This window comes from Oncorhynchus gorbuscha, linkage group LG23 (assembly GCF_021184085.1).
Source record: "Oncorhynchus gorbuscha isolate QuinsamMale2020 ecotype Even-year linkage group LG23, OgorEven_v1.0, whole genome shotgun sequence".
In the NCBI taxonomy this organism is placed as follows: Eukaryota; Metazoa; Chordata; class Actinopteri; order Salmoniformes; family Salmonidae; genus Oncorhynchus; species Oncorhynchus gorbuscha.
In genome coordinates this window covers 31,434,632-31,461,855 of record NC_060195.1, presented here as the reverse complement: position 1 = coordinate 31,461,855, position 27,224 = coordinate 31,434,632, and the positions used below count along the sequence as shown (strand labels likewise).

At 45.3% G+C, this 27,224-nt stretch overlaps 1 protein-coding gene across 5 annotated transcripts in view; it reads left to right on the top strand.

Moving 5' to 3' along the window:
* The window catches only part of LOC124011107 (testican-1-like), a 450,156-nt gene that overhangs the window by 300,529 nt on the left and 122,403 nt on the right, over positions 1-27,224 (top strand). For 3 of the 5 annotated variants that reach the window (XM_046324139.1, XM_046324138.1, XM_046324136.1), the window contains one exon: positions 11,070-11,150. The exons of the other annotated variants lie outside the window; for them this stretch is intronic. In XM_046324139.1, coding sequence (XP_046180095.1) covers positions 11,070-11,150 — 81 coding nt within the window. The remainder of the gene's footprint in view (positions 1-11,069; positions 11,151-27,224) is intronic. 5 annotated transcript variants of the gene reach the window in all.

The window sequence follows — 27,224 nt, the reverse complement described above, 5'->3', positions numbered from 1 at the left end:
CTTATGTTGGCTGACAATTTGTTAGCTACGCTGTCCTTACAAGCCACATAGCATATCATTACAGCAGTATGACCGGTATGTTAGCTAGCTATCTAACGTTAGTAGTTATACATCAAACTTGACAGTATATTAACTATAGGCTATCTAACTACCCAATGTTTATTGACATGATTATTCTCGTCATTCTTAGCTTAGCTAAATGGTATAGTCGTTGTGCGTTCTCAATGGACATTCGGGTGCATTCCTAAATTCGCTCTGGCTATCTATAGGCTGGACAATAGAACAAGTCAAAAATTCACCCAAGGCTGAAAAACGGCTTAAGAACGTTGGCTAAACTGGAACACCAGCGCGAGCCCATAGCAAGGTAATGGAATCCAACGTTCGCAGAGCCTGTTTTGACTGGAGTGATGCTTAGAATTCCATTAAAAAATGTATTTCTTTTTATTTTACAACTACAATCTATTCGTCAGATGAAATGGGAAAAAATACTTGTGTAGAAAGTAAACATCCGCACCTTGATGGAGTCAACTGTGCTTATGTCTGCGTAATGAAAAAGTAGGGAATTAACTTCTATTTCTGGTCTAGCGATCGATGACAAACGAGCTCGCTGCCCAGATGTACATAATTACAAAGAGGAGATTCTCCTGATTAAAATGATGCCCGTGTAACAGTTTTGCTTCCGTCCCTCTCCTCGCCTAGAACCAGGGACCCTCTGCACACACAGACAACAGCCACCCTCAAAGCATCGTTACCCATCGCGCCACAAAAGCCGCGAACAACTACTTCAAGCTTCAAGGTCTCAGCGCGAGTGACGTCACCGATTGAAACGCTATTAGTGCGAACTAGCTAGCCATGTCACAATGGTTACACCCAGCTTGACAAAAATCTAAATATACACATTGCAAGATATTTGGCGAAATATACAGACTTGCCTATATTTCCCCCTTAGGGATCAATGGGAAGACCGCAGAGTTCCAATATTATTTTTGTTGTTCACATTGTTGTTTACATTTGAACTATAAATCAACATGAACAGGTCTCATTGCCAACAATAGCGGAGCAGGTATTGTGACATTGAACAATAAGCTGGGAATAGAACTTTCGGAAGGCGAGTTGGTGCCACGGTGCTCAATAGAACTAATAGGAGCTGGCAGGGTGAAAAATGCACTAAAATAAGGCCTGTTTTGTTTGTGATTACTTCAAAACGACGGCAAGCAGCTGCGAAATATGGCCTCCATGGCGGATGCAATGAACTCGTTTTTATCAGAAAATAAAGTTGTTAAAAATGGTATGTGTCCAGCCTACTATCTACACATATATTTCAGAGCACATCAGTGTACAAGAGCGCAGAAAAATTATTTTAGGAGCACTCAACACCCGTTGAATATGGCCGGTGTCAGTAAACGTCGGGAAAAAATATTTAATTCAATTGTTTCCAGCAGCACATTTACAGTCACCAACGCTCTGGTTAACACGAAACTGCCTTACCAGCTCTGCTAGGGCGAGTAAGATGGTGAGAGTGGTCTAATTTGTGTCTGGAAGTAGCTAGCCAACGTTAGCTTGGGTGCTTGACTGCATTTGTAAGGCCAGAACACTCAAATCAACCCTACTCCTCGGCCCGAAAGCCCAGTGGGCACTTTGAGGGCGAAACGGTCTGAATTTACAAACGGACAATTTTTCTATGAATGGAAACACCATAATATTAATATAAATGAAGCCAAATTTCTTCAAATCAATCCAATATACTATGTTATATGACAAAAAAAGGTTTAAAATTCTCTGGTAATGCCAACACGGAAAACAAATTTCCTTCATTAGTCTAATCTCTTTTGACCTAAACTCCTTTTGTTTTAATGATGAGTATTGTACATTTAATGGGATCTGATGTACCTACAGTACCAGTCAAGAGTTTGGACACACCTACTCATTCAATGGTTTTTCTTCATTTGTACTATTTCTAAGTGCAAACCAGATGGATGGCGTATCGCTGCAGAATGCTGCGGTAGCCAGGCTGGTCAAGTATATATCCACTAGTTCTAATGTATCCATGATACTTGTGATCTCCGTAAGCGCTTGAGGGTGATAATACTTATTTCCCCGCTTACCATAAGATGCCTAAGTTTCAGTCTTATTCACGTCAGCCACGGAGAACAAGAGCTTACAGTCCTCGTAAGTGGCAGTGGCCGCACTGTGTTGTCCTCGAAGCGGGCGAAGAAGGTGTGTAGCTTGTCCAGGAGCAAGATGTCGCTATCCGCAACGTGGCTGGGTTTCCCTTTATAATCCGGGATTGTCTTGTGTCCCTGCCACATACATCTTGTGTCTGAGCCGTTGAAATGCAACTTCACTTTGTCTCTGTAATGACGTTTTGCCTGTTTGATTGCCTTACAGAGGGCATAGTTGGACTGTTTGTACTCGTCCATGTTCCCAGTCACCTTACCAATGCATTGCTTTGCGCTTTCAGTTTTGAACGAATGCTCCCATCTATCGATGGTTTTTGGTTTGGAGCATTTCTATTCGTCACAGTAGGAACAACATCCTCTATGCACTTCCTGATTAACTCAGTCACCAAGTCAGTGTATACGTCAATACAATTCTCAGAGGCAACCCGGAACATATCCCAGTCCGTGTGATCAAAACAATCTTGAAGCGTAGATTTGATTGGTCAGACCAGTGATGAACAGTCCTTACCATGGGTACTTCCTGTTTAAGAGGGAGAGAGAGAGGACAACAGACAAGACCTGCTCCACAGGTTTCTGAGAGGCTTTGAGATGTATTAAACAGAGCGGGAGCTGAGTGGAGAACAACTATCTAATTTCATTTTAATGCGCTGAGGGTTGTTGTGTTGCTTTCCAGGCTCTCGCCACACATTGATTACAGACTTTAATAGGTTCCTGTATCAACAGCAGTGACCTGAGCTGTTATCTAGCCCACTCTGCATGATATATCACTAACACACACTCACTGAATTCAGGCCGCTACGTACACACACACACACACACACACACACACACACACACACACACACACACACACACACACACACACACACACACACACACACACACACACACACACACACACACACACACACACACACACACACACACACACACACACACACACACACACACACACACACACACACCAATGGTATTAGCAATTTATGTTCCCGCAGCCCAAACTGCCCAATCATGTCTGCTAAGTAATTTAATTCCTTTTTAAAGAGAGAGAGATGAGTATGAGGTGGAGGGAGGAAGGGAGGGAACATAACAGAGGGAGGGAGATGGAGGGGGGAGGCTGGGATGGAAGAGACATACAGTACTGTAGCAGAGAGGGTGGGGGAGGAACATAACAGAGAGATGGAGGGGGAGGCTGGGATGGAAGAGACATACAGTACTGTAGCAGAGAGGGTGGGGGGAGGAACATAACAGAGAGATGGAGGGGGAGGCTGGGATGGAAGAGACATACAGTACTGTAGCAGAGAGGGTGGGGGAGGAACATAACAGAGAGATGGAGGGGGAGGCTGGGATGGAAGAGACATACAGAACTGTGGCAGAGAGGGTGGGGGGGGCATAACAGAGAGATGGGGGGGCAGGGATGGAAGAGACATACAGTACTGTAGCAGAGAGGGTGGGGGGGGACATAACAGAGAGATGGAGGGGGCAGGGATGGAAGAGACATACAGTACTGTAGCAGAGAGGGCGGGGGGACATAACAGAGAGGGTGGGGGAGGCAGGGATGGAAGAGACATACAGTACTGTAGCAGAGAGGGTGGGGGGGGACATAACAGAAAGATGGAGGGGGGGGCAGGGATGGAAGAGACATACAGTACTGTAGCAGAGAGGGTGGGGGGACATAACAGAGAGATGGAGGGGGGGCAGGGATGGAAGAGACATACAGTACTGTAGCAGAGAGGGTGGGGGGACATAACAGAGAGATGGAGGGGGAGGCATGGATGGAAGAGACATACAGTACTGTAGCAGAGAGGGTGGGGGGACATAACAGAGAGATGGAAGGGGGGCAGGGATGGAAGATACATACAGTACTGTAGCAGAGAGGGTGGGGGGCATAACAGAGAGATGGAGGGGGGCAGGGATGGAAGAGACATACAGTACTGTAGCAGAGAGGGTGGGGGGACATAACAGAGAGATGGAGGGGGGCAGGGATGGAAGAGACATACAGTACTGTAGCAGAGAGGGTGGGGGGGCATAACAGAGAGATGGAGGGGGGCAGGGATGGAAAAGACATACAGTACTGTAGCAGAGAGGGTGGGGGGGCATAACAGAGAGATGGAGGGGGCAGGGATGGAAAAGACATACAGTACTGTAGCAGAGAGGGTGGGGGGCATAACAGAGAGATGGAGGGGGGCAGGGATGGAAGAGACATACAGTACTGTAGCAGAGAGGGTGGGGGGGGGAACATAACAGAGAGATGGAGGGGGAGGCAGGGATGGAAGAGACATACAGTACTGTAGCAGAGAGGGTGGGGGGCATAACAGAGAGATGGAGGGGGCAGGGATGGAAGAGACATACAGTACTGTAGCAGAGAGGGTGGGGGGAACATAACGGAGAGATGGAGGGGGAGGCTGGGATGGAAGAGACATACAGTACTGAAGCAGAGAGGGTGGGGGGCATAACAGAGAGATGGAGGGGGAGGCAGGGATGGAAGAGACATACAGTACTGTAGCAGAGAGGGTGGGGGGGAACATAACAGAGAGATGGAGGGGGAGGCAGGGATGGAAGAGACATACAGTACTGTAGCAGAGAGGGTGGGGGGCATAACAGAGAGATGGAGGGGGGCAGGGATGGAAGAGACATACAGTACTGTAGCAGAGAGGGTGGGGGGCATAACAGAGAGATGGAGGGGGGCAGGGATGGAAGAGACATACAGTACTGTAGCAGAGAGGGTGGGGGGGCATAACAGAGAGATGGAGGGGGGCAGGGATGGAAGAGACATACAGTACTGTAGCAGAGAGGGTGGGGGGGACATAACAGAGAGATGGAGGGGGGCAGGGATGGAAGAGACATACAGTACTGTAGCAGAGAGGGTGGGGGGGGCATAACAGAGAGATGGAGGGGGGCAGGGATGGAAAAGACATACAGTACTGTAGCAGAGAGGGTGGGGGGCATAACAGAGAGATGGAGGGGGCAGGGATGGAAAAGACATACAGTACTGTAGCAGAGAGGGTGGGGGGCATAACAGAGAGATGGAGGGGGGCAGGGATGGAAGAGACATACAGTACTGTAGCAGAGAGGGTGGGGGGAACATAACAGAGAGATGGAGGGGGGGCAGGGATGGAAGAGACATACAGTACTGTAGCAGAGAGGGTGGGGGGAACATAACAGAGAGATGGAGGGGGGAGGCTGGGATGGAAGAGACATACAGTACTGAAGCAGAGAGGGTGGGGGAGGAACATAACAGAGAGATGGAGGGGGAGGCTGGGATGGAAGAGACATACAGTACTGTAGCAGAGAGGGTGGGGGGGGGGACATAACAGAGAGATGGAGGGGGGAGGCAGGGATGGAAGAGACATACAGTACTGTAGCACAGAGGGTGGGGGTGGAGAAGTGCTGCAGTAGCGATGAAATAGATTTTTACAGTGTAGTGCAGCGCTATCAATTTGAAAAGGGAAAACAAAAACCAACAACAAGCAAAACCCCAAACCAAAATGAACAACAGGGTGGATGGTGTAGAAGTGCTGCTGCACTGGTTGTTTTAACACAGAGTGTAAACAACACAACAGACAGAGAGAGGGTCAGATGAACATACATAACCGAGTGGTACAACTGGCCTCCGAGAGAGGGAATAGGTAGATCTCCTTCTCTCCTCCTTTGTCTCCTACTCTTACCCTCTTTTTCTCTCCCCTTTGCCTCTCATTTATTTGTCTCCTCCACTCCTCCCCTTCTCTCCCCTTTTCTCATACCCAATGCAAAAACAGGAGATAGAGAATCAAGGTGAATAAATGTCTGAGTAATGGCCAGAGGTATTTTCCCCGTTGTTTTTTGGCAAGGATCACGCCATCGGGCCAAATGCCAGGATGTGACAGTGAAGGGCATAGAGGCAACGAGCGAGAGAGAAGAGTAATATCACTGTAGATTGAGTGGAAGAGGAGGAAGAGTAATATAACTGTAGAGAGAGAGGAAGAGGAGGGAGAGTAATATCACTGTAGAGAGAGAGGAAGAGGAGGAAGAGTAATATAACTGTAGAGATAGAGGAAGAGGAGGAAGAGTAATATAACTGTAGAGATAGAGGAAGAGGAGGAAGAGTAATATAACTGTAGAGATAGAGGAAGAGGAGGAAGAGTAATATAACTGTAGAGAGAGAGGAAGAGGAGGGAGAGTAATATCACTGTAGAGAGAGAGGAAGAGGAGCAAGAGTAATATCACTGTAGAGAGAAGAAGAGGAGGAAGAGTAATATCACTGTAGAGAGAGAGGATGTAGGGAGAGAGAGTAATATCACTGTGGAGAGAGAGGAAGAGGAGGGAGAGTAATATCACTGTAGGGAGAGAGGAAGAGGAGGGAGAGTAATATCACTGTAGAGAGAGGAAGAAGAGGATGACTAATATAACTGTAGAGAGAGATGATGAGGAGGGAGAGTGAGGGACCAGGCCGAAGAGGGAGAGAAAATAGAGAACTTCTGGAGATGAAGTTGGGGACTACAAAGCGACTGGCTGTAATGAGAAAAATAAATAGAAGACTGGAGAAACAAATAAGAGGCTGGGTAAAAAATAGAAATTGGAGGATGAAAGAGAGAGAGAGGAAATATAAAAATTGGTGTAGTGTAGCCTACACGAGTCAGCTGTTTCCTGGAACCCCTGGCCATAGACCTTAACTAGCACTGCCCTTCCACACTCCTCTCCTCCCCCTTCTTCCTTTCCTTCTCTCCATCCGTTTCTCATAAATCCTCTGTGCATTTATTTCGGGCCTCAGGGGAGAGAGTGAAGGATAAAGAATAAGAGTGGATCTGTCAGCGCCTCGTAAAAAGCCCACTGCCTAATAAATAACAGTCTGGAATGAATTAGGAGATTAAATCATCACAACTCGTTAATGCCGGTGCCACAGCGCCAGATGAAAAACTCACCACATCGTTCTGTTTGTTCGCTAGTCCCGCTCGCTCCTTACTTCGCCTTAAGGCTTTGGTAATGCCGTGTCTGCTGGGTTTGAGGGATTGGTGTGTGTGTGTGGATGTGTATTGTGGGCTTTGGTTATGGGTTGGTGTGTGTGTGTGGATGTGTATTGTGGGCTTTGGTTATGGGTTGGTGTGTGTGTGTGGATGTGTATTGTGGGCTTTGGTTATGGGTTGGTGTGTGTGTGTGGATGTGTATTGTGGGCTTTGGTTATGGGTTGGTGTGTGTGTGTGGATGTGTATTGTGGGCTTTGGTTATGGGTTGGTGTGTGTGTGTGGATGTGTATTGTGGGCTTTGGTTATGGGTTGGTGTGTGTGTGTGGATGTGTATTGTGGGCTTTGGTTATGGGTTGGTGTGTGTGTGTGGATGTGTATTGTGGGCTTTGGTTATGGGTTGGTGTGTGTGTGTGGATGTTATTGTGGGCTTTGGTTATGGGTTGGTGTGTGTGTGTGGATGTGTATTGTGGGCTTTGGTTATGGGTTGGTGTGTGTGTGTGGATGTGTATTGTGGGCTTTGGTTATGGGTTGGTGTGTGTGTGTGGATGTGTATTGTGGGCTTTGGTTATGGGTTGGTGTGTGTGTGTGGATGTGTATTGTGGGCTTTGGTTATGGGTTGGTGTGTGTGTGTGGATGTGTATTGTTATGGGTTGGTTTGTGTGTGGATGTTATTGTGGGCTTTGGTTATGGGTGTGTGTGTGGATGTGTATTGTGGGCTTTGGTTATGGGTTGGTGTGTGTGTGTGGATGTGTATTGTGGGCTTTGGTTATGGGTTGGTGTGTGTGTGTGGATGTGTATTGTGGGCTTTGGTTATGGGTTGGTGTGTGTGTGTGGATGTGTATTGTGGGCTTTGGTTATGGGTTGGTGTGTGTGTGTGGATGTGTATTGTGGGCTTTGGTTATGGGTTGGTGTGTGTGTGTGGATGTGTATTGTGGGCTTTGGTTATGGGTTGGTGTGTGTGTGTGGTGGTGTATTGTGGGCTTTGGTTATGGGTTGGTGTGTGTGTGTGGATGTGTATTGTGGGCTTTGGTTATGGGTTGGTGTGTGTGTGTGGATGTGTATTGTGGGCTTTGGTTATGGGTTGGTGTGTGGTGTGTGTGGATGTTATTGTGGGCTTTGGTTATGGGGGTTGGTTGTGTGTGTGTGGATGTGTATTGTGGGCTTTGGTTATGGGTTGGTGTGTGTGTGTGGATGTGTATTGTGGGCTTTGGTTATGGGTTGGTGTGTGTGTGTGGATGTGTATTGTGGGCTTTGGTTATGGGTTGGTGTGTGTGTGTGGATGTGTATTGTGGGCTTTGGTTATGGGTTGGTGTGTGTGTGTGGATGTGTATTGTGGGCTTTGGTTATGGGTTGGTGTGTGTGTGTGGATGTGTATTGTGGGCTTTGGTTATGGGTTGGTGTGTGTGTGTGGATGTGTATTGTGGGCTTTGGTTATGGGTTGGTGTGTGTGTGTGGATGTGTATTGTGGGCTTTGGTTATGGGGTGTGTGTGTGTGTGGATGTGTATTGTGGGCTTTGGTTATGGGTTGGTGTGTGTGTGTGGATGTGTATTGTGGGCTTTGGTTATGGGTTGGTGTGTGTGTGTGGATGTGTATTGTGGGCTTTGGTTATGGGTTGTGTGTGTGTGTGGATGTGTATTGTGGGCTTTGGTTATGGGTTGGTGTGTGTGTGTGGATGTGTATTGTGGGCTTTGGTTATGGGTTGGTGTGTGTGTGTGGATGTGTATTGTGGGCTTTGGTTATGGGTTGGTGTGTGTGTGTGGATGTGTATTGTGGGGGTTATGGGTTGGTGTGTGTGTGTGGATGTGTATTGTGGGCTTTGGTTATGGGTTGGTGTGTGTGTGTGGATGTGTATTGTGGGCTTTGGTTATGGGGCTTGTGTGTGTGGATGTGTATTGTGGGCTTTGGTTATGGGTTGGTGTGTGTGTGGATGTGTATTGTGGGCTTTGGTTATGGGTTGGTGTGTGTGTGTGGATGTGTATTGTGGGCTTTGGTTATGTGTGGATTGTTATTGTGGGCTTTGGTTATGGGCTTTTGGTGTGTGTGTGTGGATGTGTATTGTGGGCTTTGGTTATGGGGGTTGTGTGTGGATGTGTATTGTGGGCTTTGGTTATGGGTTGGATGTGTATGTGATGTGTATTGTGGGCTTTGGTTATGGGTTGGTGTGTGTGTGTGGATGTGTATTGTGGGCTTTGGTTATGGGTTGGTGTGTGTGTGTGTGGATGTGTATTGTGGGCTTTGGTTATGGGTTGGTGTGTGTGTGTGGATGTGTATTGTGGGCTTTGGTTATGGGTTGGTGTGTGTGTGTGGATGTGTATTGTGGGCTTTGGTTATGGGTTGGTGTGTGTGTGTGTGGATGTGTATTGTGGGCTTTGGTTATGGGTTGGTGTGTGTGTGTGGATGTGTATTGTGGGCTTTGGTTATGGGTTGGTGTGTGTGTGTGGATGTGTATTGTGGGCTTTGGTTATGGGTTGGTGTGTGTGTGTGGATGTGTATTGTGGGCTTTGGTTATGGGTTGGTGTGTGTGTGTGGATGTGTATTGTGGGCTTTGGTTATGGGTTGGTGTGTGTGTGTGGATGTGTATTGTGGGCTTTGGTTATGGGTTGGTGTGTGTGTGTGGATGTGTATTGTGGGCTTTGGTTATGGGTTGGTGTGTGTGTGTGGATGTGTATTGTGGGCTTTGGTTATGGGTTGGTGTGTGTGTGTGGATGTGTATTGTGGGCTTTGGTTATGGGTTGGTGTGTGTGTGTGGATGTGTATTGTGGGCTTTGGTTATGGGTTGGTGTGTGTGTGTGGATGTGTATTGTGGGCTTTGGTTATGGGTTGTGTGTGTGTGTGGATGTGTATTGTGGGCTTTGGTTATGGGTTGGTGTGTGTGTGTGTGGATGTGTATTGTGGGCTTTGGTTATGGGTTGGTGTGTGTGTGTGGATGTGTATTGTGGGCTTTGGTTATGGGTTGGTGTGTGTGTGTGGATGTGTATTGTGGGCTTTGGTTATGGGTTGTGTGTGTGTGTGGATGTGTATTGTGGGCTTTGGTTATGGGTTGGTGTGTGTGTGTGGATGTGTATTGTGGGCTTTGGTTATGGGTTGGTGTGTGTGTGGATGTGTATTGTGGGCTTTTGTGTTGGATGTATTGTGGGCTTTGGTTATGGGTTGGTGTGGTGTGTGTGTGTGGATGTGTATTGTGGGCTTTGGTTATGGGTTGGTGTGTGTGTGTGGATGTGTATTGTGGGCTTTGGTTATGGGTTGGTGTGTGTGTGTGGATGTGTATTGTGGGCTTTGGTTATGGGTTGGTGTGTGTGTGTGGATGTGTATTGTGGGCTTTGGTTATGGGTTGGTGTGTGTGTGTGGATGTGTATTGTGGGCTTTGGTTATGGGTTGGTGTGTGTGTGTGGATGTGTATTGTGGGCTTTGGTTATGGGTTGGTGTGTGTGTGTGGATGTGTATTGTGGGCGTTGGTTATGGGTTGGTGTGTGTGTGTGGATGTGTATTGTGGGCTTTGGTTATGGGTTGGGCTTTGTGGGTGTGTGTGTGGATGTGTATTGTGGGCTTTGGTTATGGGTTGGTGTGTGTGTGTGGATGTGTATTGTGGGCTTTGGTTATGGGTTGGTGTGTGTGTGTGGATGTGTATTGTGGGCTTTGGTTATGGGTTGGTGTGTGTGTGTGGATGTGTATTGTGGGCTTTGGTTATGGGTTGGTGTGCAGTTTTGGATGCCTTTTCTTCCCTTTGTTGCATTTTGGGTGATAACAGTTTATCAGTTATTTTGTATCTGTCTCTGCTAATGGCTGTGATGGTTGTGATGGTTATAATGGTTGTGATGGTTATAATGGTTGTGATGGTTGTGAATGGTTCTGATGGCTGTAATGCTTGTGATGGTTGTGATGGTCCTGATGGTTGTGATGGATATGATGGTTCTGATGGTTCTGCTGGTGGTGTTGGCTTCACAGAGACAGAGGGGAGGCCCGGGAGACATGGGGAACCTGGAACCAAAGTCCACTCCAACCCAGGGAAGAGGAGAACAGAGGGTGGTGAGTTTCACATCATCAGCCTTTCACACTGATGCAGTCAGTCTGTCCTCGGTTGAGAAGTGATTTTAATCGGCATGCGGGTGAAATAAAAGGAAACAGCAATAACTGACATCTCTCTTTCAGGTGCTGTTAAGAGCTGTTTAGGCTGTGTCATGACTTGCCAGTAGAGCTTTCAGGTGCTGTTAAGAGCTGTTTAGGCTGTGTCATGACTTGCCAGTAGAGCTTTCAGGTGCTGTTAAGAGCTGTTTAGGCTGTGTCATGACTTGCCAGTAGAGCTTTCAGGTGCTGTTAAGAGCTGTTTAGGCTGTGTCATGACTTGCCAGTAGAGCTTTCAGGTGCTGTTAAGAGCTGTTTAGGCTGTGTCATGACTTGCCAGTAGAGCTTTCAGGTGTTGTCTCTCTCTGTGAGTGTGTGTGTGATAACCTCAGCCCATGGCTGTCATCTGTGGTAGATAAACTAGCAGTGTAGCTAATTCTCACTGGAGGATCAAAGGAGTGGTGTGATAGCGTAGGCTAAATGTAGCGTGTTAGCCAAGGCTAACATGAAAGCAGTAGGATGGTGTATTAGCAGAAGCTAACATGTAGGTAGTAAAGTAACGTGTTAGCCAAAGCTAACATGAAAGCAGTATTATGGTGCATTAGCGGAAGCTAACATGATGGTAGTAATGTGGCGTGTTAGTCAAGGCTAACATGAAAGCAGGGGCTAATATGGAGAATTAAAGGCTCAGTGCAGTCAAAAACGTGATTTGCCTGTCTTTTATATACAGTGAGCTCCAAAGGTATTGGGACAGTGACATTTTTGTTGTTGCTTTTGTTGTTACTCTTTACTCCAGCACTTTTGAAACGATGAAATGACTATGAGGTTAAAGTGCAGACTGTCAGCTATAATCATTCCAACCCTAACCTTTTAGAAATTACAGCACTTTTTGTACATAGTCCCCCGATTTTAGGGGACCAAAAGTAGTGGGACCTAATTGACTTATATGTGTTTTAAAGTAGTCAAAATTGTAGTATTTGGTCCCATATTCCCAGCACACATTTCAAATCCAAAGGGTTGGAGTACAGAGCCAAAACAGCAACACAAATGTCACTGTTCCAATACTTTTGGAGCTCACACTATGAGGTTGGAATAATACTGTGAAATTGTGAAAATTATGATAATGTCCTTTTAGTGTAAGAACTTGTTTGGTGGGATGGAGTTCTGGCCTGCCAGGTGACATCACCAGACAGTAAATTAGTTAATTAGGCCAATAAGTAAAATTGTTCCAAACCTATCTGCAAATAACAGCTAGTTTTCAGTTTTCCCCTCCCCACTCAGACCACTTCCAGACAGTCCAAGCCAAATTCTTGTTTGAGACATTTCTCTTTTTTTTCAGAAACTATTTTTGCTTATTTTGGACAATTTTGTTTTGAAAATAATCACAGTAAGGTACTTAATTGTTACCTAGAAATTATTTGAAATTGAGATAAAAATGACTGCACTGCACCTTTAAAGTAGCACGAACTGGCGCAGGCAAAAATCCTCTTAGCAGTGTGGAGTGTTTAGAATGTAATAATATAGGGAAAGAATCTTTCAGATGTCACATTTGTATCATATGGTGGCTTAGCGTGGGCTGAGGTTCCCTCAGCAACCTGGTGTAGGTACAGTGGGCTGACATGCTCTCAGTAATGTTGTGTGCATAGACAATTTAATTTTAAACATTTAATTAGATTACATTGATTTTATATCTGAAATGTAAAATATTCAGTATTTAATCTAGTGGACCTTGCACATACACTACCATTAAAAATGTTTGGGTCACATAGAAATGTGCTTGTTTCTGAAAGAGGGAGGCCCCGTTGCACAACTGAGCAAGAGGACAAGTACATTAGACTGTCTAGTTTGAGAAACAGATGCCTCACAAGTCCTCAACTGGCAGCTTCATTAAAAAGTACCCGCAAAACACCAGTCTGAACGTCAACAGTGAAGAGGCGACTGTGTGTGGGTGTGGGATGCTGGCTGATCTCCGACTGGCCAATAAAAAGAAAAGATTAAGATGTGCAAAAGAACACAGACACTGGACAGAGGAACTCTGCCTAGAAGGCCAGCATCCCGGAGTGATCTCTTCACTGTGGACGTGGACACTGGACAGAGGAACTCTGCCTAGAAGGCCAGCATCCCGGAGTGATCTCTTCACTGTGGACGTGGACACTGGACAGAGGAACTCTGCCTTGAAGGCCAGCATCCCAGAGTGACCTCTTCACTGTTGACGTTGAGACTGGTATTTTGCGAGTACTATTTAATGAAGCTGCCAGTTGAGGACTTGTGAGGTGTCTGTTTCTCAAACTAGACACTCTAATGTACTTTTCCTCTTACTCAGTCATGCTGTCATGCTGGGCGGGGAGGGGGGGGCAGTCACCAGTGCTGAGCTACGCTTCATCTCTTCTCTGGCCTGAGTCTGGCCACGATACTTCATCCACATCACAAGATAGGTTTTCTCTTGCCAAACATCGAGGGAAGTATCTCCTGGCATGGCGTATCCAACCTTGGACAGAGGCAACCTCTATGTCCGCACATAGACCATATTTATAATTGCAGTCTCTTGTACATCTGTAAACAAGCATCCTCGTCCTCCATGATGTCTTTGCCTTTCCACTCTGTACAGAATTCAAACACAGTATGTGTTCAGCATTGGAACTGTAAACAATGAACAAATAAATGTAGTACAGCATGATAACCAACCTTATTCATTCAATGCAGTGCAGTAAATGGATGGCTTAGAGTTACAAATGTTTATGCAATACTCTGAAGTCATACGTATTTTACAGTACATTACTGTAATGCTAAAATAGTCATTAGATATTTGCATACCTGTTCCCATTTCTGAAGGTTCGAGTTATGGACGCCACTGTAAATCGACTCAAGTTGGGCTGGACTCTCAGTCCAGCCTCTCTCATGGTCAAACCGTGGTTGATCACATGATCAACAAGTGTTGCCCTAATCTCATCATAGATGGCTCTCCTTCCTTCTCTTCTTTGCCCTCGTCCTCATCCTCTTCATCCTACTCCTCTTGCTCTCAGTCCATTGTTGGCATCCATTGTTCAAAACAGGTAATCTGACCTTTGACCTATTTATAGGCCTATACTACAGCAAAGCAGTGATTGGTAAGTGATCAGTTAAGCTATTAGTGTTTGCACATGTGAGGAGTGCTGAATAATTGTAGCATTTTGATTGGTTGTGTTTGGAAAAGGAAAGCAAGTCACTTCCTGTTAGATTTTTGTGTTTTAGGTAGAGAATTGTGTGTAGTGTTTTGAAAAAAGTGTTTTATGCAATTGATAACTGAGTCAAAGGCTGAGAAATAGCTTATGGTTTTTGATATTTGGTGTGTAGTTTTGCACTTTGAGTGAGAGGTTTCAAAAATTGTGTGAGATGAAAAGATTTTGTGTGTAAGCAGTTGGAAAAAACTGTAAAATGATCAACTTGGATAAGCTAACACAACGTGCCATTGGAACACAGGAGTGATGGTTGCTGATAATGGGCCTCTGTACGCATATGTAGATATTCCATTAAAAATCAGCAGTTTCCAGGTACAATAGTCATTTACAACATTAACAATATCTACACTGTATTTATGATCAATTTGATATAATTTTAATGGACAAAAAAATGTGCTTTTCTTTCAAAACAAGGACATTTCGAAGTGACCCCAAACTTTTGAATGGTAGTGTATCTCACCAGTAATATCTGCATGTATGTGTATGCTAACATGAAAGAGATGCCTTTTAGCTCCCGGCTCTCGTGGTTCTTCAGAAGCCTATCTGTCAGATGCATTACACAGAACATGGCGGAGAATACTTATCAGGCTCATTTATTTTTGCAGGGTTCTTTGGTTCTTTGAATTTCAGGCCTTTACATGGCTTTCCTCTACCCTGCCTGTTTCACTACAGGGGGGCGGGCTAGACACTAATGACTAGAACATCCCGGTCACGACCATTTAATCAAACTCTGTGTGTGTGTGTTTGGGTGTGTGGAGGGGGATATGGGGGTTGTGTGTGTGTGTGTGTGTGTTTGTGTGTGTGTGTGTTTGTGTGTGTGTGTGTGTGCGTTTTGTTGTGTGTGTGTGGAGGGGGATATGGGGGTTGTGTGTGTGTGTGTGTGTGTGTGTGTGTGTGTGTGTGTGTGTGTGTGTGTGTGTGTGTGTGTGTGTGTGTGTGTGTGTGTGTGTGTGTGTGTGTGTGTGTGTGTGTGTGTGTGTGTGTGTGTGTGTGTGTGTGTGTGGTTGTGGTTGTGGTTGTGTGTGTGGTTGTGTTGTCTTCGCTCCTGTCTTTTCCTGGGTTACCTTTGTCTTGTGGATTGACATTCAACCAATATCACTCAAAGGCTTCAAAGACAGGAGAGAGAAAGTCCCTAATGGGTTGGAACAGACTGCTGCATGTGGTATAACTCAAACAAATGGGTCAGTTATTCAGTTATTCACACACACAGACACATGGACAGACAGTGAGACTGCAGTAAAGTGAGGCATGACAGAGAGAAAAATAAGGAAGGATATAAACAGAACAGGCAGACAGGCAGACAGACGAACAAATAGAATAGACAGAACAGACAGACCGGAAGAACAGACAGAACAGACAGACAGAGACAGAACAGAGGAGCAAATCCAAGACCTTGTTGAATATTTGATGGAACTTCCTGGTTTATTTAGGCCAATGCAGAGACGCCTCACTGACAATAATTGGGCTTTTAATATGGATGACCTTTCACCCCATAGGTCAGAGATTCCACTTCATCCAGAGAGAACGATTTGTTTTTCTTAAAACATACCTTTATTGGCCCAATAGCTACATAATTAAAATACAAACATTATTTCATTTTAATGGACCAGCAAAGTTAGAACCAATGATGGTTAACCAGCTCCTCTCCCTGTCCACTGTACTGAACATAGAACACCGATGCCCCACACCCCTATAAAAGGATCTGATGGTTAACCAGCTCCTCTCCCTGTCCACTGTACTGAACATAGAACACCGATGCCCCACACCCCTATAAAAGGATCTGATGGTTAACCAGCTCCTCTCCCTGTCCACTGTACTGAACATAGAACACCGATGCCCCACACCCCTATAAAAGGATCTGATGGTTAACCAGCTCCTCTCCCTGTCCACTGTACTGAACATAGAACACCGATGCCCCACACCCCTATAAAAGGATCTGATGGTTAACCAGCCCCTTCAGAAACTATTACTTATTCCACTTATTCCACGTTTGTTTTTTTTTGCAATTTTATTGAGAATGAAATACAGAAATATCTAATTTACACAAACATTCACACCCTTGAGTCAATACGTGTTAGAACCACATTTGGCCGCGTTTACAGCTGTGAGTCTTTCTGGGTAAGTCTCTAAGAGTGATTACAGCTGTGAGTCTTTCTGGGTAAGGCTCTAAGAGTGATTACAGCTGTGAGTCTTTCTGGGTAAGTCTCTAAGAGTGATTACAGCTGTGAGTCTTTCTGGGTAAGACTCTAAGAGTGATTACAGCTGTGAGTCTTTCTGGGTAAGTCTCTAAGAGTGATTACAGCTGTGAGTCTTTCTGGGTAAGTCTCTAAGAGTGATTACAGCTGTGAGTCTTTCTGGGTAAGACTCTAAGAGTGATTACAGCTGTGAGTCTTTCTGGGTAAGACTCTAAGAGTGATTACAGCTGTGAGTCTTTCTGGGTAAGACTCTAAGAGTGATTACAGCTGTGAGTCTTTCTGGGTAAGACTCTAAGAGTGATTACAGCTGTGAGTCTTTCTGGGTAAGACTCTAAGAGTGATTACAGCTGTGAGTCTTTCTGGGTAAGACTCTAAGAGTGATTACAGCTGTGAGTCTTTCTGGGTAAGACTCTAAGAGTGATTACAGCTGTGAGTCTTTCTGGGTAAGACTCTAAGAGTGATTACAGCTGTGAGTCTTTCTGGGTAAGACTCTAAGAGCTTTGCACACCAGGATTTTTGCAATATTTGCACATTATGCATTTAAACATTCTTCAAGCTCTGTCAAGTTGGTTGTTGATCATTGCTAAACAGCCATTTTCAATCCAATTTAAGTCAAAACTGTAACTAGTAAACTAACTAACCGTAACTAGTCAGGAACATACAATGTCATCTTGGCAAGAAACTCCAGTGCAACTTATTTAGGCTTGTCATAACAAAGAGGTTGAATACTTATTGACTCAAGACGGTTCAGTTTTTCATTTTTAAATATTTTGTAAAAACCAAACATCTAAAAACATAATTCTACTTTGAAATGATGGGGTATTGTGTGTAGGACAGTGCCACAAAATCTCAATTGAATACATTTTAAATTCAGGCTGTAACACAACAAAATGTGTAAAAAGTCAAAGAAAAATGGACCCTGTGAGAGATAGAGAGAGAAAGACGCCCCCCCCCCCCAAAAAAGTAAACAATCATTCCGGCCAGAATTCATAATGGCTGCTGACCAGTGCTCTGCAACTAGAGTGATGTGGGAGCCAAAATGGCAGTGGCGGAAACCCCAGCACTGTCTCTGGAGGAAAAACATACAGCCCGAGTCAGAATGGCCTCCGGCTCACAGCTCTGCCATAGCTCAGCCGCTCTGGTCCTGTTTAACACATGGCAAATGGAAACAGGAGGGCTCAGTGGGACACAGGCAGTGATTCCAGACGCTGCCTGCCACAGGCTTTGGGTGCGACCCCTGTTGACTCCTACTTCTGTATGTTGCATCCCAGACAGACTCTTTAATAGGAAGCTCTCCCAGGGTGCACTGCTGTGTTGTGACTGGAACTAGACGGGCATGCGAGGAGTCAGGGCCACTTAACACCAGGAGGGAGGACAAAGTGCAGACAGACAGATAAACAGACAGGACAAACAGCATTATTTGGCACGTTCAGACATAGAGACAGAGAAAGAGGAATAAGGAAAATATATTCCAGAAGCAGACATGAAGAGGTGTGTGTCACTCACACACAGACATATTCAGGGGGACTTGGATTTATAGTTTATGTACTGACACACATGCAGGCACAGACACTCTTAGAAAAAATAGTTCCAAATGGGTGCTTTGGCTGTCCCCATAAAATAACCCTTTTTGGTTCCAGGTAGAACCCTTTTGGGTTCCATGTAGAACCCTCTGTAGAAAATGTTCTACCTGGAACCAAAAGGGTTCTTAAAAGTCGAAAATAACTCTTTTAGATTCTAGATTGCAGTGTACAAAACTGCAACTGCACGTGCACTACACACACACACACACACACACGCACACACACACACACACCATGGATCAGAGAAATGGCACTCTAGAGAGAGAACATCAAATGTTGGCAGCCATACAGAAAACACAACCTCGCTGGGCAATTATATCTGACACTGAGGAAAAGGCTATGGTCTGAACACAGCCTACGCAGACAGGTCCTCATCTTGCATCAGTGTGTGTGTTCCTGGAGAATTTTAATATTAAAGGATGACTAGAAGAGTCAGGAGTCAGGTGTTAAGCTGTCACAAACACTCACACACGCACACACACACACACACACACACACACACACACACACGCACGCACGCACGCACGCACGCACACGCACGCACGCACGCACGCACGCACGCACGCACGCACGCACACACACACACACACACACACACACACACACACACACACACACACACACACTCACTCACAAATGCACGCACACATAAACACACACACACACACACACACAAGAGGTAATTGGTGTGTGTTCCGGGGTCACGTTATTTCTCTAAGGTAGTTGTAGAGAGCTGAAGGATCGTAGATCCAAGCTCAGTGTGTAATAAGAACACAGCTAACCTTCCCTTTCACTGCAACACTTACAGTCAAACAGCCTTCATCCAGCCTTCACTGAGCCTTCACCCAGCCTTCACCCAGCCTTCACTGAACCTTCACCCAGTCTTCACTTAGCCTTCACCCAGCACTGGAGCCCAGACTACAGAGCGAGTCGGCCCCAGGGGTCTACACCTTGTCTTCTCGTTAAGACAGTAAAATACCTCAACTCAACTGTTAATTAGTGAAACGCTGTAACGCTCCCTTCACTCACTCTGACCCACCCTCGCAAGGCCTTCTCGGTTAATGACATCATCCGTTCCTATAAGATTTGCTGTCCTTTGACCTTGTGTGTTTACGGTCCACACAACAAGGGTGGTTATTAGAGTTGTGCGGTATCCAGATTTTAATTTCGTCATATTTTTCTCATCCCAGGGTCTACAGTATTACCGGTTTAGTACTCAAGGGGTCACTAAAAACACAAAAAAGCCCATTGAGTGTCTATTACCAGAATTCCAACAACATTAGCACAAGTAAGAAAACATTTCCATAGAGGCAAATAGCTAAATATGCTAACGAGCACAAACAAAAATAAATGAAATGCCAAGACAGGCAATCCAGCTCATAAAGTTATACATTTTTTTTATTTTTTATTTTATTTCACATTTATTTAACCAGGTAGGCTATTTGAGAACAAGTTCTCATTTTTCAACTGCGACCTGGCCAAGATAAAGCATAGCAGTGTGAATAGACAACACAGAGTTACACATGGAGTAAACAATTAACAAGTCAATAACACAGTAGAAAAAAAAGAGAGTCTATATACATTGTGTGCAAAAGGCATGAGGAGGTAGGCGAATAATTACAATAAATGATAAATGATCAGATGGTCATGTACAGGTAGAGATATTGGTGTGCAAAAAAACAGCAAAGTAAATAAATATAAACAGTATGGGGATGAGGTAGGTAAAATTGGGTGGGCTATTTACCGATAGACTATGTACAGCTGCAGCGATCGGTTAGCTGCTCAGATAGCAGATGTTTGAAGTTGGTGAGGGAGATCTGAAGTCTCCAACTTCAGCGATTTTTGCAATTCGTTCCAGTCACAGGCAGCAGAGAACTGGAACGAAAGGCGGCCAAATGAGGTGTTGGCTTTAGGGATGATCAGTGAGATTCACCTGCTGGAGCGCATGCTACGGATGGGTGTTGCCATCGTGACCAGTGAACTGAGATAAGGCGGAGCTTTACCTAGCATGGACTTGTAGATGACCTGGAGCCAGTGGGTCTGGCGACGAATATGTAGCGAGGGCCAGCCGACTAGAGCATACAGGTCTCAGTGGTGGGTGGTATAAGGTGCTTTAGTGACAAAACGGATGGCACTGTGATAAACTGCATCCAGTTTGCTGAGTAGAGTGTTGTAAGCTATTTTGTAGATGACATCGCCGAAGTCGAGGATCGGTAGGATAGTCAGTTTTACTAGGGTAAGTTTGGCGGCGTGAGTGAAGGAGGCTTTGTTGCGGAATAGAAAGCCGACTCTAGATTTGATTTTAGATTGGAGATGTTTGACATGAGTCTGGAAGGAGAGTTTACAGTCTAGCCAGACACCTAGGTACTTAAAGATGTCCACATATTCTAGGTCGGAACCATCCAGGGTGGTGATGCTAGTCGGGCGTGCGGGTGCAGGCAGCGAACGGTTGAAAAGCATGCATTTGGTTTTACTAGCGTTTAAGAGCAGTTGGAGGCCACGGAAGGAGTGTTGTATGGCATTGAAGCTTGTTTGGAGGTTAGATAGCACAGTGTCCAAGGACGGGCCAGAAGTATACAGAATGGTGTCGTCTGTGTAGAGGTGGATCAGGGAATCGCCCGCAGCAAGAGCAACATCATTGATATATACAGAGAAAAGTGTCGGCCAGAGAATTGAACCCTGTGGCACCCCCATAGAGACTGCCAGAGGACCGGACAGCATGCCCTCCGATTTGACACACTGAACTCTGTCGGCAAAGTAGTTGGTGAACCAGGCAAGGCAGTCATCAGAAAAACCGAGGCTACTGAGTCTGCCGATAAGAATATGGTGATTGACAGAGTCGAAAGCCTTGGCAAGGTCGATGAAGACGGCTGCACAGTACTGTCTTTTATCGATGGCGGTTATGATATCGTTTAGTACGTTGAGCGTGGCTGAGGTGCACCCGTGACCGGCTTGGAAACCAGATTGCACAGCGGAGAAGGTACGGTGGGATTCGAGATGGTCAGTGACCTGTTTGTTGACTTGGCTTTCGAAGACCTTAGATAGGCAGGGCAGGATGGATATAGGTCTGTAACAGTTTGGGTCCAGGGTGTCTCCCCCTTTAATACATATATAGGTGTAGGAGGTTAAAATGATGTTGATTACTATTAAACTACATTCATCAATCTGATTATATGGGTATAGGGCATAAACGTATACCGGTGAATCGAGCCAGCTTGCTAGTCTACACATCAACACTCGGATACTATAATTACATTTGTTCAAAGATAGCTTTATGTGATTATTAAGACGCTTATAGCTGTCTATTGCAATCATACTCTAAGCTTTAATTTGTCAAGTCTATCTTAGCCATAGATGTAGTTAGAATCTATTAATAATGTAATGCTATGCGTAGAGGGTAAATAACGTATACCAATAGACCTACTAAATTATAAACACAAAGTCAAATCAAAGAATTACTCTTTAAAACGATTAGTGCATCTACTCAAATAAACTTATTAGTCACAAAATAATTGACACTCAAACAATTCCAGTGTACATGGAATAGAATATACAATACAACAGAGTAAATGACTATCACTGATAGACTAACACTAATGTGGTTACATGTCTCTTCAGAATAACCTCCAAGAGACAATACTGTGTCTAATACACACAGGAGGCTTACGGGATACAGGATTCTCATATGTAAAAATAGTGTCTCCATGAATAGTTTCAGACCATCTTTTTTTCTTCCCAGACCTCCAAATCTCAGTATCTCCCATCGTCTAATTAAAATCACTGTGCTTTGTCAAAACAACAAACAAAACAATAAACAAACATCACACTCATTCTTGGATCTAATCATTACAGCTCTGATTTAAAGGATAGGAGTTTACGTCTGTGTTGCTCCCTCTGACCGCCTTCCGACAAACAGATGAACACAGTAAAGATACCCATAGCACTTACGGCACAATAGAACACATCGATGTTTGAAGCTCTTTTACAAACCTCTTGAAACAAACCAAACAAGATCAGTTAATTCACTCCTCCAACGGTGTCTGTACTCCCAGGAGTCTGTCGGAACGTCACACCCCGGAGAAAGCCACAGATAAGGTGTGTTTGACTCTTGTGATAGCCCACATATGGTCAGTCATCTGGACTATGTCCTAAATCGTGGTCGAGTCATCCCGCTGGAGCTCGGTGCTTGCAACTCGCCGGACGTGTGTGTCACCTCATGTCCAGATGTCATTTTTGGTGAGGTTGGACATTTACAAGCAAATGTGAAGAAGAGACATTATGCAAATGAAAGAGTTTTGAACAGTACTGGCTCTGGAGTCAGCATGTGTACACGCTGTTTCTGTGTGGAGTCTGGAGTCAGCATGTGTACACGCTGTGTCTGTGTGGAGTCTGGAGTCAGCATGTGTACACGCTGTGTCTGTGTGGAGTCTGGAGTCAGCATGTGTACACGCTGTGTCTGTGTGGAGTCTGGAGTCAGCATGTGTACACGCTGTGTCTGTGTGGAGTCTGGAGTCAGCATGTGTACACGCTGTGTCTGTGTGGAGTCTGGAGTCAGCATGTGTACACGCTGTGTCTGTGTGGAGTCTGGAGTCAGCATGTGTACACGCTGTGTCTGTGTGGAGTCTGGAGTCAGCATGTGTACACGGTGTGTCTGTGTGGAGTCTGGAGTCAGCATGTGTAGATGCTGTTTCTGTGTGGAGTCTGGAGCTGCTAGGGCAACGTGCCTGCCTGCTCTGCTTGGACGAGCCCGTCAGTCTGCTCCTCCAGACTGACGAGATCCTCCAAGCAGAAGAGGCAGGCCTGAGAACAGAGGAGAAAAAACACAAGGAAATCAAGATAGCAGTGGCATCTCTACAGATAAGTCATCCAAAGAGCTTTTACTTCTCAAACACGGCAGAAAGATAACACAATATGATGCCCCATCTCCATTATAATTCAGCCACTTACTTACTGTAGCTAAATAGAGGGCCTGGCTTAAATCTTTTGGGGGCACTAAGTGAGATTTGGTTGGGTGCCCCCCACCTTGCGGCAAAACATTTTAGTGGCCCCCTCTAGGTGTCGGAGAGAACATTTTTAGTTTTAAAAGTTAATTTCCTGCAATTCTACACATTTTGCCAAGGGCGTAAAGAAAACGTTGCAATTTTATAACAAATTTCATTCAATTCTATTCATTTTGACATGAGGCAGAGACTAAATTAATTCAGTTTCAAAGCTAATTTCCTGCAATTCTACACATTTTGCAATGGTATACAATGTTACTATGATATCTGAGTGACAATAAATAGCTAAATGAATGGGGGCCCCCTTGAAGTAAGGGCCCAGTAAGTATTTGGCCATGGTTACTACAAGTTTAGATACCTGTCTAGACTAACTACCAATCTAAAAATTGTTAGCTGACATGGCTAATTGAGTGACTTTCAGTGACTGACATGACGAGAGAAAAACGGTTTATGCACCTGGTGTATAATACTGTTCTTACTCTCAATAGTAAGTTGAGACCCTGACTGAGTGTTTTTTGACTGGGGGCCCAATGTGGTCTATGCCTGTAACCGGCCATGGCTAACTAGCCAGTTAAACCAAATACACAGCTCCCGCTTTCTCACGTTTTGCTATTTACAAACAAACACATGACTGGCTCAAATGTTCTGGGGATCTATGGTAAGCTTCATGATGTAAAATAATGTGACGGGGGAAATGATGAACGTGATCTGCGTTATCTCCTCATGTATTGCACAAGTTGAATGCAGGTATTTACTTAAAAATGTGCTACACATATTCAGATTTATTGAAATAGTTTCAACTGTACACGGTATATAAGGTATACCACCCAAAGGTAGTGGAGACGTTTGATTTAATGAAATGGCCTGTTATTCTAACAGAGCCAATAACCTGCTCTCAGAGAGTGTGTGTGTGTGTGTGTGTCCGTGTGTGTTTGTGCACTTGTGTGTCCACATTTGTGTGTATGTGTAAGGGTGCATTTATGTGTGTGTGTGTGTGTGTGTGTGTGTGTGTGTGTGTGTGTGTGTGTGTGTGTGTGTGTGTGTGTGTGTGTGTGTGTGTGTGTGTGTGTGTGTGTGTGTGTGTGTGTGTGTGTGTGTGTGTGTGTGTGTGTGTGTGTGTGTGTGTGTATTCTGCCGTTCATCGTACTGCAATATCATGTGTCCCAGGGGATTCGACATCTCTCCCTCTTCAAATGTGTAAGTGGTTCTCTTCTGCCCATTATGATGGTTATAAATGTGGGCCTATAACTCCACTGTGACAAACGATTACAGCCAACTCAACAGGCATGTGTGTGTTTGTGTGTGTGGGTGTGTTATTAATGTCAGCTCTCATATCTCACCTGAGGTAAATGTGTCCTAGGGACCAAAGCATCGGTGTGCATGTGTGTGTGTGTGTGTGTGTGTGTAAGCAGATGTGTTCCTAGTTGCGTACTAGTTCAGCATCACTCTACATTAACTAGTTGTGCCCTCTGTCCCTCGAAAGTGTAAACTTGTCTTTCGCTTTGAAGCTGCCTCCCGAAGGCCATGTATTATAAGAATCTATTTTGCATTCGTTAAATGTGCTTTTAAAGTGGTTTCCTTTGAGCAAAACCTTGAAAAAAAACGGTATATTCTGGCAAAGCCACTGTGTCTGTGGAGGAGTGTGTGCTTCTATTTGTTGGTGTTTGTGTGTGTCTGTGTGTGTGTGTGTGCGTGCGTGTGTGTGTGTGTGCATGTTGCTTCCAGGAGAGTCAGACAGTGATGAATATTCAGGCTTTGAAAGTGATAGTACTCTTCAATTGGGCTTTGGGGCCTCTCTCTCTATCTCTCTCAAGCCCACTCTCGCTCCCTCTCTCTCTCGCTCTCCCTGTTAGAACTAGAGGCTTCCTCATTGCATCAGACACATATTTCCCCATAAGCCACTGTGGTTTTCTCTACAACATGTGGACTGAAATGCCCTCTGTTTATCTCAGCCATTCTTCAATTACATGAGGAATAATATTACACCGCCATAGATTCAATATTTCATTTCTCGCCTGTTAATTCAAAAAATCGCTCGTCTACCCCAGAGGCTCTCCCTCGTCTTTCATCCCTCTGTCATTTATCCTCTTCTCTCCCTCACTTTATCCTCATCCATCCCTCACTCCCTGGGCTACTGTAGGCCAAGCAGAATCACACCCTGCGGACATCCTACTAACCAAAAGAGAGAGAGGGGCCTTTTTTTCTCTTCAAAAAGTTGTTTGTGCTTCTACTCCTCCGTCTCACTCCCTCGCTCTCCCCCTCTCACTCCCTCGCTCTCCCCCTCTCACTCCCTCCCCCAGGTCGAGGAAGAAGAGAACACCTTTTTAATGAGCGTATCAGAAGCTCAAAGTAAAGCAAATAGTTTAAATTACAGTCAGACATTTCCTGTGGGGAACAGTTCAAGCACCCATTTATTTAATCCTTTCTTCAAAACAACAACAACAAAAAGAGAACAAAAGAAAACAGCTAGTGGCAGGAAGCATCTATCAGAGACAAGGCCTGCCTTGTTAATGGCTGCCATTCCATTCTGTCAGACAGACAAAGGAGGGGGAGGAGGAGAAGAGGAGAGAAGAATACCTGATTATGAAGTTGCCAAACCTTATGGTGTGGGCCGTAATGGATCCAAGACAAAAGTCTTGACTGGAAATGTTAATAAGACCAATTACACGGTGTACAAAACATTAGGAACTCTTTGCAGGACATAGACTGACCAGGTGAATCCAGATGAAACCTATGATCCCTTATTGATGTCACCTGTTAAATAAATCCACTTCAATCAGTGTAGATGAAGGGGAGGAGACAGGTTAAAGAAGGATTTTTAAGCCTTGAGACAATAGGCTTTAAAATAAATGCTAGTAAGAACAATTCTAATATAAATGCTATTCTCGCTGTATAGCCCTGTTAATGATTATTTGAGCTCACTTATTGATGTTGAGCTGACCTGTCAGACTAAAGGTATTTCAATCAGATCCACTAATCATTATGATTCCTGTCCTCACTAACTGGATCAATATCTTAATGTGCGGTTAGTCTATAGGACGATTCAGCAGTGGACCAGGAAGGGTTTGTTTTCCTGAGGTTCTGCCCAGTCTGCTAAGTGGCTCAGTTGTTCTGCTCCCCTCCTCTTTAATGGAATACCGCAGCTCTTGCCGGGAACACTGTTTACTCTTTTAACTGAGAACTCTCCAACACCTCCGGCCCTCTCTGGTTCCCATGGAGCCAGGAAACCGTGGCGATGGTGTCTGTGGAGAGCAGGGGCGGATTAACGTCCCCCCCCCCCCCGCCGGTAACCTTGCCAGCCTCGACACACACAGGGAGGGGACAACACTAAGCCTGAAGGGACAGGGACACACATAAACACACGAATGCATGCATGCACGCGCGCTCACACACACACACACACACACACACACACACACACACACACACACACACACACACACACACACACACACACACACACACACACACACACACACACACACACACACACACACATGAGGCAATGCCTGAGTGGATTGGAATGGTGGATGCTGTGACAGACATAGGCACACACACCGATGTATGCATGCACACACAGGCTAACAGATACACACACACACCCGCGTACAACTGAACAGCTATTAATTTGGGGTCAGAACACTCCCCTCTAACAGGGCAGCTTGCAGTGAGGCTTGAACACTCCCCTCTAACAGGGCAGCTGGCAGTGAGGCTTGAACACTCCCCTCTAACAGGCCAGCTGGCAGTGAGGCTTGAACACTCCCCTCTAACAGGGCAGCTTGCAGTCAGGCTTGAACACTCCCCTCTAACAGGGAAGCTTGCAGTGAGGCTTGAACACTCCCCTCTAACAGGGCAGCTGGCAGTGAGGCTTGAACACTCCCCTCTAACAGGGAAGCTTGCAGTGAGGCTTGAACACTCCCCTCTAACAGGGAAGCTTGCAGTGAGGCTTGAACACTCCCCTCTAACAGGGCAGCTGGCAGTGAGGCTTGAACACTCCCCTCTAACAGGGCAGCTGGCAGTGAGGCTTGAACACTCCCCTCTA